Source organism: Bemisia tabaci, chromosome 3 (genome assembly GCF_918797505.1).
Source record: "Bemisia tabaci chromosome 3, PGI_BMITA_v3".
Classification (NCBI taxonomy): domain Eukaryota; kingdom Metazoa; phylum Arthropoda; class Insecta; order Hemiptera; family Aleyrodidae; genus Bemisia; species Bemisia tabaci.
This window is the reverse complement of record NC_092795.1, coordinates 36,561,596-36,580,031: the sequence shown is the minus strand read 5'-3', so window position 1 is coordinate 36,580,031 and position 18,436 is coordinate 36,561,596. Positions and strand designations below refer to the sequence as shown.

The 18,436-nt window shown below is 41.2% G+C and overlaps 1 protein-coding gene across 5 annotated transcripts in view; it reads left to right on the top strand.

Moving 5' to 3' along the window:
- The window catches only part of ZnT77C (Zinc transporter 77C), a 69,636-nt gene that overhangs the window by 41,965 nt on the left and 9,235 nt on the right, over positions 1-18,436 (top strand). For all 5 annotated transcript variants that reach the window (XM_072298288.1, XM_072298289.1, XM_019052508.2 and 2 more), the window contains 2 exons: positions 11,404-11,520; positions 17,395-17,824. In XM_072298288.1, the coding sequence (XP_072154389.1) occupies positions 11,404-11,520; positions 17,395-17,824 (547 nt within the window). The remainder of the gene's footprint in view (positions 1-11,403; positions 11,521-17,394; positions 17,825-18,436) is intronic.

Below are 18,436 nucleotides of genomic sequence, written 5' to 3'. Positions count from 1 at the left end.
GTTGGAATTACGGTTCATTCTTTGCCTTCGTTGGCCTCTGACAGATTTTCAAGAGTTTATCTTCTATTCGTAGAATATGAAAAAAAGTGTATCTTCAGTACTGTCAAAAATATAAAAGTATTTTCCCCCTTCTTTGCGTCATTTTTTTAATTGAAATGGAAAATTAAATTTCGAAGGCAAATTTTTGTCAAGAGGTTTTACGAACATTTTTAAAAGAGTATTCAGCTTTTTTGGTTCTCCGGTAAAAAGAAGACAATCCTCTCTCAGTGTCTCAGTATTCCAAAAAATTAAAAAAGCCCCATTTTTTTTGCGCAACCAAGGACGAGATGGCAGCAGCGTGTATTTTGACGTGGAAAAATTAGGGAACTGCGAAATGAATCAGGAAACGTTATGTTGAAGAAAATTAACGAAATACAGAGACGGATCCAGCAATTTGGCAAGACTGGCTTTTTTCCATTTAAACCTGTGTTGAATAATCGATACTTCTCGGGAAACCATTCCCCTCCAAGAATCGATACACTTTCATAGGTTTAAGTAAAGAAAAAACAATGTCGCCAATTTATTGGATCCGCTAATGATGAATTGTTAATAGGCGAATGATCGACCCCTCTTTATGGTAATGATTATGATCTTGAACTTGCTTTCGGTACGCCGAAAGGAACCTTGCCATTGGAAGCTGTTGCCTGAAAATTTCGCTCATCAAGCCAAGGAATCCCGATGTAGCTGAGCGAGAAAGCGGTTTCAGGCATAGTGACCCCGACAGAGGCAGAGCACACCTTGCACTGCTCTTCGACCTCAATTTTGAAAACGTCTCGAGGATTTTGAGAACACTGCTTCAGCTTCATCCTCACAGGAGGTGGGCGCTGCTCTTTAAGAACAGTGTTGCTAAATCGTACAGAATAACCCGAAATCACATTCGAAAACCGTCAGTCTGTAGGTCCTACTAGAGTCCCTTTATACTGAGAGTTAAGACAACATCCCCTCATGGAGTCACAAACGGGAATAAAGATTACAAAAATTGAACGTTTTTCGTAATCTTTGATCGGTTCATTCTCAAATTCCTTTCTCCGCTCCTTCTCTCATTCCGTTTGTTCCTTGTCGAACCCGTAATTCCTCGGTCCATTCCAGATTATAATCTTTGCAATTGGTGAAAATGTAATCTTTATTCCCGTTCGTGACACTGTGGAGTGGAGGCCTAAAATACGGTAACCAATCAGAAATGGATTCACATCGTCTTAACTCTCAGTATAAAGTGACTCTAGGTCTAGGTCCTATAAGAGACAAGTGATCTCTAGTCTAAGGAATGGTGATCAAGATGATGAAGCGGTGTTTTTTATCGAACTCATCATGGCTGTGATTTTGCCAAGACAATATTACAAAATAAAACTTTTTTCGTGCAAAGCTGGCAAAGCCGTCTTACCCAGATCAAAAAACTCTTCCTTGAAATTCAAATAATGGCATAGCACATCCAGGGACGGATTAAGGGGGTGGCCACATGGGCCGCGGCCCATGGCAGCAAATTTAGGGGGCGGCAAATTTTGCATTTTTTTTTAAATGTAGCCATAAAGAAAATTCGGATTCAGAAAAAAAATTACGAACGAGAAAAGGTGACAAAATCTCTCATTTCCTGAGAGTAAAACTCTAATTTTGTCGTCCTTCTGTGATACAATAGACAGCACCTTTAATTAGTCGAGTTAAGACTAAGAGAGAAACCGAACACGGAATTTGGCCTGGAACAGCGCGGCGCAGAGAGCAATGATGACGAGAACGTGAGATGAAAAAGAGAAACCCTCGGCGCGGCGGTTGGCATGTAACACATATTAGCGCCTACAACTCTGCATGAATACTTCACGCATTGCGCTAAAGACATAGTGCGGTCGCTGCGGTCAGCAGCGGGCAGCGTGAAACGCATAGCGCCTACAAGACTGCATGAATACTTCACGCATTGCGTCAAACACAGTGCGTGCAGCAGCGGTCGGCCCGAAATGATTTGAAGCTTATCGCCTTATAACTGTTTCTCAACCGTCATTTTAAGTATATGATCATAATGCACGGATGCACCTCTACTCGATTTACTGAAAAATTAAGACGTCAATTCTCTACTGTTTTTAAATCTAGCATTAAGAAACAAACACTGCCGCACTAAGGAAAAACGCCGTATGAGCCTTCAGGTGTTGTCAAATTTCCCCTGGACAAACCCAAATTTTCAGGGAAATTTTTGAATATTTGTTTAATTTCTCAGATAATTTAGTTTTTAATTTGATCTAAAATGTCTGAAAATTTCAATGAAAAATATTCTTAATTTTCCTCATCAGTAGACATTTTATCGAAGGAAATTTGGCAACTCTCAAATGTTCGTACGGCGTTCTTCCTTAGCACGGCAAAATTGTAGTGGGGACGCAACCTGCATTCCCACCCTCATTGTGCAAGTAGGCTCTCACACACCATATTTGTGCGAAGTCGCAGTAAAGGCTGAATTGGAGGTGGAGGTGGTGACAATAGCCTTGACTCTGAAGAGAACCGTATTGTCCTGTTCTTTGGACCTGGAACAACAACACAAACAACAATCCTGGGCATAAAAAAATGAAGGAGTCAGCGCGTATTTGGTCGAAATACTCAATGCGCAACGAAAGACAATGAATGAAAAAGAAAGAGTAAATGGTTTTGTGAGGGCGCTTACTTGAATGAATGGAAGAGAAATCCGCCCGGAATAAAGACCAGCCGAAAACGAGATCTTAGCGCTCGACCTTGCGCTTATGTTGTCAGACTCCCGATAATTTTATGAAATTTATATTCATGCTGAAATTATTTTATTTACTGACTCCCTGACCCTCTTAAAGTCCCGCCTCTTTATGTTAATTAAGTGCATAAGGTAATATTGAGTTTTTTCATTCAGTATCATAAGAGTATTGCATAAATCGGGAGCTGGCTGGTATGCAGGGCCAAAACGAATTGAAAAAATTAGGTGAGCATTGGCTAAATAAGTATTATCTATGTATCGGTTTTACATGTCCCCGATTTTTTATCTACTGCCAAGATTTTTCGAACTTGATGCAAGTAAGCGCACACCACTGAACGCACCGAAGAGTGCGGTTAAAATCACACCACAGACTGCTATATTTTTCACAATTATTGCAACTTTGTGGAAACTGACGCACATTTCTAGGTTTTTTACTGTAATTTTTAAAAGGACTACGTGCAAAACGGGCCATTTGGGGCTCGGGGCGGATACCTTTGAGACTTGCCCTATTCATTAACCTAACAATGCCCCATCTTTTCCCAAAGTTTCAAGCCCCCCAAAAATTTTGGGGAGACGCGGCGGGGGGTCAAAGTTAAAAACCAGCAAAATTTTCGCGAATTTATTACTCGAAAACCAAGAAGTTTTGGAAAATGCGGTTTAAACGAGCGTATTCAGCGTGACGAGAGCTTTCAGAAAATGTATAACATCATAGGGTTTTGTCAACTTCAGCTCGAATTATCGCCTCCGAAGCGCCGGAACGCTCAAAAAGACCCCTTATTTTTTCACGTTTGGGCCGATTTAAAAAAAAAGCCATTTTTTTATTTTCGTGAAAAACTGATATATTGTTCCTGACTCTCTGTAGCCCCTCTAGCTCTTTACCGCATGCTGGGGAAATGTTTTGGTCGCGAGTTATGAGAGCGGAAAGGAGCGAAGGTCGGGAAAATCGGCTATTTTAAACTGCGCGCGCGGCGTTGATCGGAGGGAAAACGTCCCCTCCCACTCAGTTCGGCGAATCACACTCCTCTGCCGACCTCGCATTGTTGCCACATGTCTCCTAATCCGTCACCGCGCGCAGTTTAAAATAGCCGATTTTCCCGACCTTCGCTCCTTTCCGCTCTCATAACTCGCGACCAAAACATTTCCCAGCATGCGGTAAAGAGCTAGAGGGGCTACAGAGAGTCAGGAACAATATATCAGTTTTTCACGAAAATAAAAAAATGGCTTTTTTTTAAATCGGCCCAAACGTGAAAAAATAAGGGGTCTTTTTTGAGCGTTCCGGCGCTTCGGAGGCGATAATTCGAGCTGAAGTTGACAAAACCCTATGATGTTACACATTTGCTGAAAGCTCTCGTCACGTTGAATACGCTCGTTTAAACCGCATTTTCCAAAACTTCTTGGTTTTCGAGTAATAAATTCGCGAAAATTTTGCTGGTTTTTAACTTTGACCCCCCGCCGCGTCTCCCCAAAATTTTTGGGGGGCTTGAAACTTTGGGAAAAGATGGGGCATTGTTAGGTTAATGAATAGGGCAAGTCTCAAAGGTATCCGCCCCGAGCCCCAAATGGCCCGTTTTGCACGTAGTCCAATCAACTTAAATTTTCGTTTTAAGTTCAAAGTATGTAATCACGGAAAGAAACCGCTGAAATCTTGTTTTAAGTTGCAGCAGGCTTGCCGGCGGCCTGGAAAACTGGGGAAATCAGGGAAAGACCTGAAAAGTCAGAGAATTCGTGGGAAAAGTCAGGTGTCAATTTCTGACACATCTACTTATCACCAAAACATATATTACTGAATTCGATCTGTTTACCATGTCTGGACACTTTAAGGCTTTCTATTTTTCAACCAGCTACTGAATGCCTTTTTTCGTGATTTGATCTCCAAGTAAAGAAATATTTTACAAAGTTTAGGTTGCAAGAGTCAGTGTATTTAAAAAAAAGTGGAAGTTTTGTTCAAGGTCAGGGATAGTCAGGAAAGCAGAAAATTTTGGAGTCAGGGAAAAGCCTAAATAGTCAAAGAAAAGTCAGGAAATTTGAATATAAAGAAATTATAGGAACGCTGATGCGTGTGCGTCTTAAGTCCGCGCCTGATGTTAACATTGTTAATCGAGATAAAAAATAAAATGTGTCAACTGTTCGATTTTATACGTGTTAGACGTATTCGGATATTTGCTCCACGCACGTTTCATCGAGCGCAAATTAGGCCGTAATTTACACGCTCCATTGAGCATTGAGCCAGCCGTTTTTTATCAACTCAATTTTGCGGCACCTACCTTTTGTGTGGACAACTGGGAAATTATTTCTACGAGTGCTGCATGCAGTCCTGCGTGTGTGTACTGCAGAAACCATTCTGAGGAGCGTTTTACAAGTCAAATTTTAGTTGACTGGCCACTATTATGTGATAGTATCGGCGTGGTATCGGTTCGGTAGTGTCTCCGCAATGTAATTTAAGCTCAATCGAATCGAGATATCGTCGTTCTCCTCTCGAAAGAACGTAACCACATTCTAATGGTACCAAATTTCTTCCTGCAATTAACGTCTTTACCAAGAGAATTTTGAGAATTCCTAACCGAAATTTTCACTATTTTTTCTCCTGATCTCATGCAAAAATCAGAAAAATTTTGGAACAAAATTGCACGGGTGTAATCTTGCAAAAAACTTGATTTTTTTCGTCAATTTTGCAACCTTGAAATGGAGTTACGTTCCTTTGTCCTGGAAACGATGATATGTGAAGAAGGGAGTAGTCTAAAAACTCATGGGCTCTGGCATCCGTTGTTACTTGTATCTAGCATGGCTCATAGGTTTTTGGAATTTCGACCTTTTCGCATGTCAAAATATTAAATTACTTTCGTGCGTTTAAGGCCGCATTTCGGATCCCTTGAGTCATGCTAGACATAATCATCACGCGATTGCTACCAATCGGGAGGAAGCTTACGTATGACGTCACAATCTTGATTTCTGGATAGCGTATAATAGAGAGGATTTCATCTTTTTCGGGGCTCCGTCGAAACTCCCCAAAAGCAGTTCGAGCAGTTTAAGGTAACTGAAACTTAAGGAATGATGGTGAGCAAGCATATAGTGGAATGCGGCTGAAATGGGTTTCAGCTAAAATTTCAAAAATCCTTTAATGTAGCAGTGGCTGAATCAGCATCGTGAGTTTGTCGAGCCGATATCCAATCTCTAAAATGAAAAATGAGAGCGAAAATTCTCATTATGCTACTCAACACTGGAACAATAAGTGATTAGGTGCAATACCACTAAGCATAGTTGCCATCTTGCCGCAAAATAGAGTAATTTTCAAAATATCCATGATTTTAATCTATTTAAAGGATTTTGTTACACCACGCGGCAAACTTGACGCTCTAAGTATGAACTCACTGAGCAGAAACGACCACTGGCATTGATGACGTCGGATTTCGAGTATTTTCTACGAGATGATGGATGCCTGCCGAGATCGACGGAGTTGGATTTCGAACCTCGTTGGTTCTGATGACATGCAATTCATAATCGATTCCCATTACATTATTTGTGCATTATTTTTCAGGTGCTAGCTCTGTTGTTCGGTGTAAAATATCGACGAATATACAGTAAAAATATGAAAAAAATATTTTAAAACTTGCTCTCACACGAGAAGTTTTTTTCTCGTTTTGTTTACTTTTTTTTAAAATTGAAGCTGATTTCTCACCGCGGTTACATAATATACCCACCGATAAAAGAATGTTGGCAGGTTGGCTACCAGGTTTATCTGATCTGTTTCGAATGCATGTTTGCTGCTTTTTGGGCTGATTTCTCGTCCATGCACTGGAAAAAAAACACATTGGATCTAGAGTCCAGACTCTTAAAAACATCGACAAGAAAAAGTGCTCTTGATTCAATCAGAATCCAGCTTAAATCAAGAACCAAGCCTCTTAATTTAAGCGGATTTCGTTTTGATTCAAACAAAAATCCGATTGAATCAAGAGTATTTTTTCTTGTCAATATTTTCAAGAGTCTGGACTCTAGATCCAATGTGTTTTTTTCCCAGTGCATGTGTATCAATTTTGCGAGTTTTTGTCATAACCTCTCCTCAAATTCCGAAGAGATTTTTTTAAAGTATCACTGCGGTAAAAAAAAAACCTCTTGGTTCAAGAGTGCAGTTTCTTGTCGCCGGATTTAAGAGTCTGGACTCTTGTTTCAATCGGATTTTGAATTGAATCAATGCAAAATCCGCTTGAAACAAGAGTTCAAGACTCCTAAATCCGGCGACAAGAAACTGCACTCTTAAGTCAATGCACCGCGGCATTGGTCCAAGAGGTTTTTTTTTACCAGTGAGATTTGTTTGAAGCTGGTTGAACCTCTGTTTATCCTTTATCAGTGTAAGTCTCAATCAAGCTCTAAATAATCAAATTGGCGCCATGTTCTTTTCCCAACCTGTATGCTCTTCGAAGGTGCCATAAAAAAGTGGCTCTCATCCAACCGGGCGCTTAGTTCCGTTGCGATATAAAGCTAGTGCCGCCGTCTAAGTTGTTTGAAAGATTAGCCCATCGAAAGTAGGCTCAACTTCACTGAACTAGTCAACGTCATATCGTGGACATCAAGTGATTCTACTCTTTCTGTATATTAAATTCGCAAGCCTTTCACCGCGGAAATTCCGTAGTGGAAATGAATTTCAATTTTTATCCATATCTTATTTAGTATACTTATAATCCGAGTAAAATATTGATTCACAGAATCAAATCGAAGGAAAGCGCTCTGAGCCAGTATTCCTATTTGAGAAGGCAGGTGAAAGTATATCGCGTTGAAATAAAGGAAGTTTCCTCTTTATCGTTGTTGATTTTGTCTGTCCCATTTTCTTTATTTATTATTTTTAAGGAGTGATCCATCCTCTGGTTGCAATCAGTTCCACCCTGATTTTCCCCCAGTTTTATTCCATACAACGATTGAATCCATCCGCGTGACCAGTAATTCCCTCATGTCATACTACCACTTCTCCCTCCCAATTTTTTGTCCGCCTTCTATCAAAACTGTATTTTTTCCTCTTTTTCTCTTATTCGCTGTCTTCTTTTTCCTTCTTGTCTCTTTAAATAGCAGATATAGTTTATCAAATGGTTAATCAGAATGCGCTCTTTGATCAGTGGGTATCTTAGCAAGTTTCCGTAATCTAATGTTATTTGGCCAAACAGTGGCTGGCTGTTACAAATATCCTATTTTTATCGTGTAATTTAGAGGAATTCTCTTATGATAGGCAAAAATTAAATTTTTTTCACATTGCACTTTCTTTTTTCTCATACCACCTGATTCCTATACTAATGACGGGTCTCAAATATTTTAATTTCAAAAGTACCGCCAATGAGCAATGACCGCTGTGTTTTCCAACCGATCAATCTTGGCGGCTCCTCCTGCTGTCAACCCTCTCGACCTTGACTTTGAATTTATCTATGATAACGGTAACACCCTTATCGAGCGCTTATCTTCTACTCTCCATTAAGTCCACAAATTGCCACCGTGCTCCTAGACCACGTGGCACAACTATCTGTCCACCTACCCACCCCCTCCAACGTTGTTTTATCACACTGTCCGTGTCGGAATTTCATCGGTAAATCTATGCCAAAACTCAAAATCAATCGTGATGAATGACTTAAAACTGCACCATTTAGAGTCTAGCACCAAACGACTGGCCAATGATAGTAGACTGGAAAAAAAGTCGCTTGGATGTAGAGTCCAGACTCTTATAACATTGCCAAGAAAAAATACTCTCGACTCAATCGAATTTTTGCTTGGATCGAGAAACCAGCCTCTTAATTTTAGCGGATTTCCTTTTGATTCAAGCAAAAATCCGATTGTACCAAGAGTATTTTTTCTTGTCATTGTTTTCAAGAGTCTGCGGACTCCAGATCCAAGCAACTTTTCTCTTCAGTGAGCTTATGTAGCCTCTGCATTTTACGTCGTTTTCTGAGCTGAAATCGCAGAGAAGCACGTTGCGCAGCGTTAGCCCATCTTATTATCATATTTTGTTTTATACTGATAATCGAATGGTTCAGCCTTCAAATCCCGCTAACAACATCGCCTTTTTGCCAATTAGTGGTGTTGTGATCGAGGATTTTTTTAGTCGCTGTTATGCAATTTGTGCATTTCGGCAGGTAGTGTGCCCATTAATCAAATTGACCTCACTTGTCAATCAATTTCTAAATATTGTGAAACAATAGCCATTGCCATTAAGTTTGATTACTGGATGGATCTTTTGATCCATCTTGATGGGCAGATCTTGTTGGATCTTTGGACTTGATCCATTTTAGTTAGAGTATAGGTTTTGATGTGCAGTTTAAAGCAGAAAACAAGGAACCTTAGGAAGGAACATACCTAAGACCTAAGAGTGTTATCTATGCCTTTCCAATCAGCACCTCTCAAAGTGTGCAAAGAGTCGCAGCACACACAGGGTGTCTACAAGTCCGAAAATAGCACTGATTTTTTAAGGGCGGTCCAGAAGTCCTAAATAAGTGCACAAATTCCGCAAGAAGGCCCGGAATTTTTCCATGTTTTGGTAATTTTTGTCGCAATTTGAGCGAGAAATTTAAATTTTTGCAGTTTTTCAAATTTTGCCAAATGAAGATACTGGTAAATTACTGATTTTTTCTGTTGAGGAGGTACTGAATTTCTTGGGAATGTAATTACTGAAAAAGTACTGTAAAAGTACTGATTTTTGGCCAGCCTGTTCTAGTAGACACCCTGCTCAGTAAAGACATGAAAAAATGAAGAAGAATTTATCAGCTAGGTTAATCCATTCTGACAACGTTGATTTGCTAAGATTCATTAGTTTAAATGACTCGAGGTGAAGTTCAGCTCAGCCTACACCGACACGTGTCAAAAAACTTGTTATGTAGTCAATGTGTTCATAAGTGCCTCTCGGTCCGGGGTTCGAGTCCCCCTAGAGTGCTTGATGAGGCTGAAAAGTGAGTGATAAGAGGAGTCTCAAGGGCAGATCATCAACGTCGGTCTGGTTATCTCGTGCCCCCTATCATTTCCTCGTTTTGCACATGACATTGATACTGCTCTAATTAGGGGTTTCGTCCCTCAACTGCTAAGGAATTTTCCGAAAAGAGCTTTGTTTTTAACTGCATTATCTGGATTCCCGAATCCTAGCACTCTTACATTCAATTTTTCCATTAAATGTCTCAGAATTGAAAACGTGATGCTAAAAAGTCGTTTCGCATTACTTTGCAAACCTGCACCTGGTTGGAATTGGCGAAATGAACTTATCAATAAATTATTTATTTATTTGTTGTATTGAAAACGTGCGTGCGTAATTTTTACTTATTTTAAGCAAACCCTGGTAAAAATTGGCGATAGGAGCTGCGTTTCAAAATACCATAGGAGTTCTTATAGCCGACTGAAGAGGGGGATAGAAAACCATATAGCTGGCTGTAGAAAGTGGAAAAAATCATACGACCGGGCTACACGAAGCGATAAAAAATTATACAGCCGGGCTATAGTTCCTACCGCCGGGCTTTACACTTTATCGCCTGGCTGTTGCTTTTTCACCATCGGCTATAGAAGGCTATAAGAAATTGAGTAGAAATTCTTTTGCTTTGTAAATCCTTAAGTTTGTACGGAATCACCTTAATACTTACAAAACGCACATTTTATTTTCCTTTTACATATTGTTTTTCATCAATTAAAATGAGAATAATCCATACAGAGTGTGCAAACATTTCAAAGTCATGAGTTGAAAAACACCGACTCCGCTAGATTAAATATTAGAGCTTAACACAAAGCGGAGCGGCGGCGCACCGGCGCCTACAAACCTAACAGGGATACTTCACGCATTGCGCAACGCGTGAAGTATCCCTGTTAGGTTTGCAGAAGCCAATGCGCGCTCAGCGCTGGCTGCCCGCCCGCCCCAGCGTACCGCGGCGCTTGAAGCAACTATTTCACACCAGAGGTATTGCACAGTATCATATGAAATTGAAGGCGCGCCAACATATTAGGAATGTCAGGCATCCCTCAAAAGAACGGAGCTTTCCTCGCAAATTAAATCAAGATACTGCGGCCCAAAAAGAGAGCGGTAGTCCAAAAACTCACTAAGTCCTAGCATCCGTAATTAGTAACGTTTACCAGACACTTTATCGCCAGGCTGTTGCTTAGTCGCCATCGGCTATGAAAGGCTATAAGAAATTGTGTTGCCGGCCGTAGAAGCTATTGGAAATCTTACAGCCGGCTGTAGGTCTATGGTATTTTGGAACACAGATTCTACTGCCAATTTTTACCAGGGAAGGTACAATTAAATCGTCAGACTGTCAATGAGCCTCCTCCGTCCATCTCATAATGTCTCGAGCATTTTGATTATCCTCTCGTTGTATTGATATCTCTTTTCTAAGGTGACTTTGTTTTGCTACGGCACCTTCGAGCAGAATTCACTCATCAACCATTCTTTTAAAACAATAAATTAAAAAAATCAAAGATTATATCCTTGGAATTTACTTTTCAGCGCGTGTTTCTGTTACCCGCTCTCAGAGAAAACGCATATTTTCATGATGTTTTTTCTTCCTCTTGCTGAAATTCAACCCTCAAAGATAGGTCAAGAACGCCAAAAATCGCCGATATAGAGGGTTGTGAATTTGCCATGTCTGTGAATTGATTCTTTACCTCTAGCATCTCCTCTGATGTTTAATTTTCCGTTCCCATGTTTGTTTCAGTATGGGACTGAGGATCCCTCGCACGAGGACTCCAAATCGCAGAAAAGTGATCTCATTTCGAACAAAAGCATGACTGCGCTACCAACGTCCTGCAGCCGAGACGGCCATTCATCCAGCGTAAGTTCTCTAAATCAAAGTATTTAATTACCCCCAATTAAACGCATAACCGTTGATTTTAACGCATAGGGTTTAAACCACTTAACCGTTTTCCATGCTTTGAATTAAGAAAAAATTTCTGAAATCTGCGCTTTTTTTGGTTTTTTGCCAGGGTCGGATGTAATGGGGTACCTATACTTTGTTTAAAGTGTACCCATTTCTTTCCTTCGTCCCTGTTTATGGGAACTCTTAAACTGACAGCGCGCCCCCCCCCCCCCCCCCCCCCGATGAATACCATCATGGAGATGGCATTCTCCGCCAAAAATTATGCTTTACGTTTTTCTGCAGAACCAACAACGCCCGGAGGATGACGATATGTGGAGGAACCGCAGAGTAAACATGAAGTCAGTAAAAATGAGTGAGAGCACTAAATAAAATTTAATTAATGAAAATAAGACTGTGAAACCGGATGTATAAGAAAAAAAATGTCTTTGATCTTTTATCCTTTCTCTGTTCGTTCATTATGGCATATTCGACGAACGTGCATTTTCTACCACGGGATGTTTCTAGCTCTACAATCAAACATGAAAGCGCATAATAGCTCAAGTAATTTAAACAAGTTCAAACCATCATATCAGGTTTATATATCTTCGCACCCAATATGCAAAATTTCGATACAAAATCGGTAGAAATCAAAGAATGTTCCAGAACTTGGTACCGCAACTTTTGTGTATTCTTTTACACATGTTAACGATTATTGGAAAATCCAATCTTTTACCCTGGAAAAACTAATTTGCCCACTTGCTGTTATTCTAGAATTACCTTTTTACCATCAGTTTTGTTTTCTTTTGCGCAATTCATCTCGCGTTTCATCTCGCCCCCGACAACCACGCTGAAACGTTGCGCCGGCTTTGCCTCCGAATTTGTCATTTAAGCTACGCGTTTATCAGGAAGTAGGTAATTATTGCTCTCCAATTTCGTGTTCAGACGAAGATAAGGGGTAATTACACCCATCACGACACCTAATGTGACCCGAACCCCAAACTAGAATAATTTGTCATTTTCGTGTAGGTCAGTTCACGTTTATCAATTAATTAATATGTGATTGCTCTTCGCCTTAACGCTCCTTTCCCCTCTCTGTCTCAATTTGTTATTCCGATGTCACTGACGCCGTGGTGGCGCCCGAAATTTGAGTTAAGAAGCTTTCAACAAGGAAAGTTCATCAATAGGCCGTCGGACACGGTTGCCAAAGAGCTTTCCGTAAACAGTACGTCTTTCGCTTCCTATTTAGCGGTGGATAGATTCGAATCGAATTTCAGTGTAAATGAGTTTTCATATTATGAGAATATCATTGTACAATGTCTAGAAAAACTTAATAATGCGAGAAAGTCAGAGATACAAAGCGAAGAGGAGGGGTAAAGTTTTTCAGTAGAGAGAGAGGATTTCAAAAGGTGCAGTTGATGAAGACCTCACGACGTGATGATTCTCAGACCGTTTTTTGAAAGGGGTGGATATCTCCATTCGTGTGCGGAGAAAAGCGTTTACTTTGAAAAAAATCTTATCAATGAATGCTATCATGAAAATACGATTTTTTTTTTACCCATTCTACCGACCTTTATTTGGACCGCGCTAACCAGAAAAGAACCAAGCCTCATGAGCTATTGCCAAATTTAATTGTGCAATTTAATTGTTTACATAAAAACGATTGTGCTGATTTTTGTGTAAATTCCAATGAATTTTCTGCCTAGTACGAAGCAAATTCGTTAAATTTTTGCAAGGAATCTGCACATACGTTCTCTTGTAAAAAATTAAATTGACCCGTTAAAGCCAATATAGCTGACGTGGTTTGGTTCCTTTCTGCCAAATGCACTCCATTTCACCAAAATACCTGCAATGGATGACCGCATCGTCCTCCAGAATTCCGGTAACTATATAAATACTTATTTCAGCACAATATGGCTGTGAGGGTGAGATTGTTTACTGCTTCTTGGTTCTTGTGAATTGCCCTCCATTTCGTTCATCTTGAGAGAACATAAATGCAAATTAATTTGAAGAAGGGATAACGAGAGCTCCCCAGCGTTGTCGCATCTCCGTGGTGTCAGTCAAGATCTGGATCATTCTACTCGAGCTGATTGTGAGTGGGATGCTGGACGGAGCGGAACAAGATGACTGCGTCGTAGATACTGGAGGCCCATGAAGGAAGCCCCAACTTGGAGCGAGTTGTGTTATGATTGTGCTTGCGGCGGGGGGGGGGGGGGGGGGGGGGGGGGGGGGTCATTACCGTCGACCGATAAACTTGATAGAAAAGTTCACCGACTCCCGCCAACCGGTCACGGGGTCAACCCAGGAACTAGCAATCGCTTATCCTCCCAAGTTGTCATGTCTTAAACGATTTTTAAGTATCCGCGCTGTTGCATTATTTTCGTCCGTTTGTTTTGCCATCTTCTCACGCGTTTCCTTTCGCTTCCCTTTGCGCATGTGTGAGGGTGTATGTGAGAGTGTTTTTTTTTTTTTTTATTTATTTGAATTTACATTTTGGAGGAACTGAATGATTTCAAAGATTCGGGACCCCAAATTCGAATGTTGCCCCCCCCCCCCCGCCCCTTCCTTTCAGTAAAAATATTTTTTCAAAGAAAGTTTCATTCTTTTTCCTAAAATTTCTTCGAAACCCTGGATGAAAAAACGAATAAAAAAGGCGAAAAAACTTCCCAAGTTACTCTAAAAATTCGTATTTTATCCTAGAAAATTGACAAGGTCCATACGGCGTTTTTTGCCAGGCCTGTCTCATGCATGATTTAATATTTTAATTCATTTTACTTACTTCTGTATTACTTCTGTAATGGGGGGGGGGGGGGGCACTTTGAGGAAGGATTAACAAATTTTATGTACATACCAGGTAGTACTAAAAAAAAAAAAACCCTCCAAAAATATGCTAATAAAAATTTCATTACGTCTATATCGTTTGTCGAATAAGATTATCTGATGGTCGGACTAGACGTTGTAAACAGAATATCTGTCCCGATTTCAACTTCAACCATTTGTTTCTTTTTTTACAGAACAAATGAGGTCTTCGACCTTTTATCCGTGGTGAGCCACCCGCTAATTTTTCATCTAGTCATTTTGCTGCATTTTCATTTTTTATTGTGGGTAAGAGCCTTGTCACGTTTCTGGAACAAAAAATGTTGCTGCAGCTCCAGTGGAAGTCGGACCAATAAAATTTTTCGAGGCTGAGGTCGAGACACTTTCACACGCGTGGGTTCTCAAAAGGGTTGCCAGTTTGAACGCACTACCCAGATTCTCGAGTAGCGTAAGCTCATAAGGTCTAATTCCATCCAATAAGGAAACTTTAAGTACGCTGTCTTTGATATTTTTAAAGGGAAAGCATTGACAGTCAAGTTACTGCTTTACTCACAGTCTCTCTGTTCGTCATTGATTAGAGTGTTGCAGTGCATGCAAAAACTGTCCGGTCTGATGAGCAGATTTCCAAAAGGCATTCAAAGTAAACCGTGAGTGCGTCTTAGAAAAAACTATCCACTGTGTATAATGGAGTTTTTGCCCGAGAAATGAAAGAAGAGAAGGATGAGACTATAATTTTAAAATATCGCTCTGCATCGGCAAAATGCATTTCGTATCATTTTGACGTGGTTAAATAGGGAAGGTATGCTCTGAAATTCGTCAGATGCATGCCAACAATAAAAAATGGTCAAAATACGAAGCTATAATTCTATTCTCTTTTTTTACGGTCGTAGCGATCAGTGAATATATATTTTGTGACAGGTCATTGAAATTATCATTACCAATTTAAGAGGAACTGAAAGATGAAGCAAGAAGATCCACAACCGCAGAAGGATATGCAAAGTGAGAGTTTTATCGGAGACTAATAATAAGACTGCGGTAGAAAACAGTGGCTGTCTCCAAAAATTTTAGATATTGCCCCTGTGGATAAGTCGACCGTATATCAGTCAGCGACCATTCCTTAACCTCTAACATTTTATCTCATCAAATTTTCCTCTTGCTATTGAGGGTATGCACTGAGAATTTCATGAAAGAGCGCTGGTCGATCAAAGGCAGATCCAGCACTTAAGCAACACCGGATTTCTTCCATTTAAACCTATGCTAAATAATCGATTCTTGGCGGAACATCTGGCCTCTCCAAGAATCGATAAATTTCTATAGGTTTAAATGGAGAAAAGGCAGTGTTGCCAATTCGCTGGATCCGCCAATGTGGTCAATTTTCCTTTACAAAAATTAAACGTTTAAAATATTGAAATCCAGCAATTAAAATGATTATTTTTCTCCCTCCACATGCAGGGTGTCGGCAAGTCCGGAATTGCCGGAAAAAGTATTGATTTTTTAAGGGCGGTCCGGAAGCATTGTAAAAGTGCGGAACTGCCACAAGAAGTTCCGGAATTTTTTCATTTTTGTCGCAGAATTCAAAATTTTGAAATTTTTCGAATTTCATCAAATGGAAGTACTGAATTTTTCTGTTGAGGAGGTACTGAATTTCTTGAGAATGCACTGAAAAAGCACTGTAAAAGTTCTGATTTTTGGCCAGCCTGTTCTAGTAGACACCCTGACATGCAGTGCACCATAAAACGGATCTTGTGTACTCTAACTTCTTAGCTAGGCAACGCCGATAGGACTGTCGGCAAGTGCCAAGACACAAGATCGGTTCTAGAAGACCCAGGCCCAGGATTCCAGGTGAAACTTGCCGAGTTGACGTCCGTCGCGTCGCATCCGCAGGTGAATTGCCGCGCCGGCCGCGGTTCGGTTCGGTTGATAAGGTCCGAGGGCCCCGGGGGGTGGGGGAGCGGGGGGCGCCAGTGAGAGTGAATCTCGAATTGTGTCAAATTAGTTGTGTGCCGTTGCCGCTTGCTTCTGGTTCTTAGCCCTGTTGCCACGCTCGGGGGAAAATCGTCATCTCCGACCCGTATTTAACTCAATGAAAATTAGACTTATAGCTCTAACAGTTGAATTTGGAAGTCCCGGAAGTGAAAGCTTCCATCATTGCCAAGAAGTAATGGAGAGTCTCTGGTCTCTGATAAGCACTCAATATTAACAGGGTTACCGCAGTCAGGGAAACTCGGGAAATGTCAGAGAATTTTAAGAAGTCAGGGAAAACCTGGAAATTCCAGGGAAAAATCGTCAAATCACCTCCATTTGCTTTCTCGAGTGGGTTTGACGTCTCGAACAACACATTTTGCTTGAAAACTGTTTCTAACTATATCTTTAACAATTTGGGATATGTTCAATTGTCATGGAATTTCGCCAAAATGTGAAATGGAAAATCAGGGAAATGTCAGGGAATTGAATTTTCCAAATTCTGTGGCAACCCGGTGTAATAACGGCCCCCAAACCCAAAGACTTTCTGCGTAAATAAGCTCGATGTTTCAGAACCATTTTCCTGCTTCCTGTCGTTTATGTTGAAAGAAATACAAAAGTGTAGGGAAAGAAGTTCGTCTGCAAAGTATTTATTTTGTGAACTAGGGGGTTATGCCCCCTGGCCGCCTCGCGGCCAGCGAAATCTTCGAAATCGCCGGTCGTTGGCGGCTAATGAGCAAATAATTTTAATCGAATAACAAAACGATGTTTCAAAGAAAAATTTCCCGCCAAACCATATTCTTAATGACTTTATCCTGCTTACTCTGAATTTTGATTCAGTTTTTGGAAGTCGACCTTGACCTTGACCATATAGCAGTCCATGACTAAACCAAGGCCTTTAAAAGTTAAGACCCACTCTATTAAAACCCTGAACTTTGAACTTTCCTTCCTCACTACTGCCCATCGACCGCCTTTCTTCCCTTCCTCACCCCGTCCTCCAAGCGTCTTAAAAATGATTTTACTAGAATAGAAAGTATATCTAACGTGGTAATTTTTGAATTTTGTTTGTTGCAGTGCGTGCACCCGGTGTCGGAGCGGCGGCTGAAGAACACGTTCGGCTGGGCGCGGATCGAGGTGCTGGTCATGCTCATCGTGAGCGTGTTCCTGGCCTCGCTCTGCTTCTCGCTCATCGTGGAGTCGGTGCAGACGCTCATCCACATCGGGCACCACGACGAGATGCACCACCCGATCCAGGTCCTCTCCGTCGGTGCCGCCGGGCTCCTCCTTAACGGCATCTGCTACCTCCTCATCGGCGGCTACACTTTCCACCAGGGCAGCTATCTCCACGTCACGGCAAGTGGAGACATAGTCCTCCAGAAGAAGGCAAAGAAAAGTGGTGCCGAGGGCAAGCAACCCTCCTCGAGGCGGAAGTTCGTCTCCGCCGGCCCGATCATGGCGCCGCCCAAACGCCAGGGACCCTGGGAAGTCTGTCGAGACATCATAGGCAAGTGACGGTAACTCCCGCGTCTTCATCCCATAAGCCCTGGATAGACGGTCGAATTCCCGAACCAATTCCGATCAAAGTAGCATCAAAGTGTCGGGAGTCATCAGTCTTAAACTGATTAATTTGCTTCATTTTAAAATGAAAACGTGGCAGAAATGTTTCCTGCGGCAGGAAATGATGAATGGTGGCACTCCATTCTGATCTTACTTTGAACAAATAAGTGCGGCCCGTCAAAATTTGATGGTAGATGGTGACTATCAGTCATCAGCATGTCTACTTTGGTCGGAATTGGATCGGAATTGGTCCGGAATTTGATCGTCTATCCAGGGCTATAGTCGTTCATCAGGAAGAAACAAACTCACATTTCCGAAAAAATTGAGGCAACACGGAAAAAAAAACTTCATGCGTGGGACCCGATGTTGAGGTCATATGGATCTCTGAAGTTTTCGGATCACGTATCTAAAAATTTGAGGTCCAGCTGCCGAAGTTCGGGTCAGACATCTGAAGTACTTCGATATGTACCGAAGGGTTCAGGTCTTACATCGGAAGTACTCCGGTACATACCGAAGTGCTTCGATATCTGACCTGAACTTGGGCAGCTCAACCTCAAGT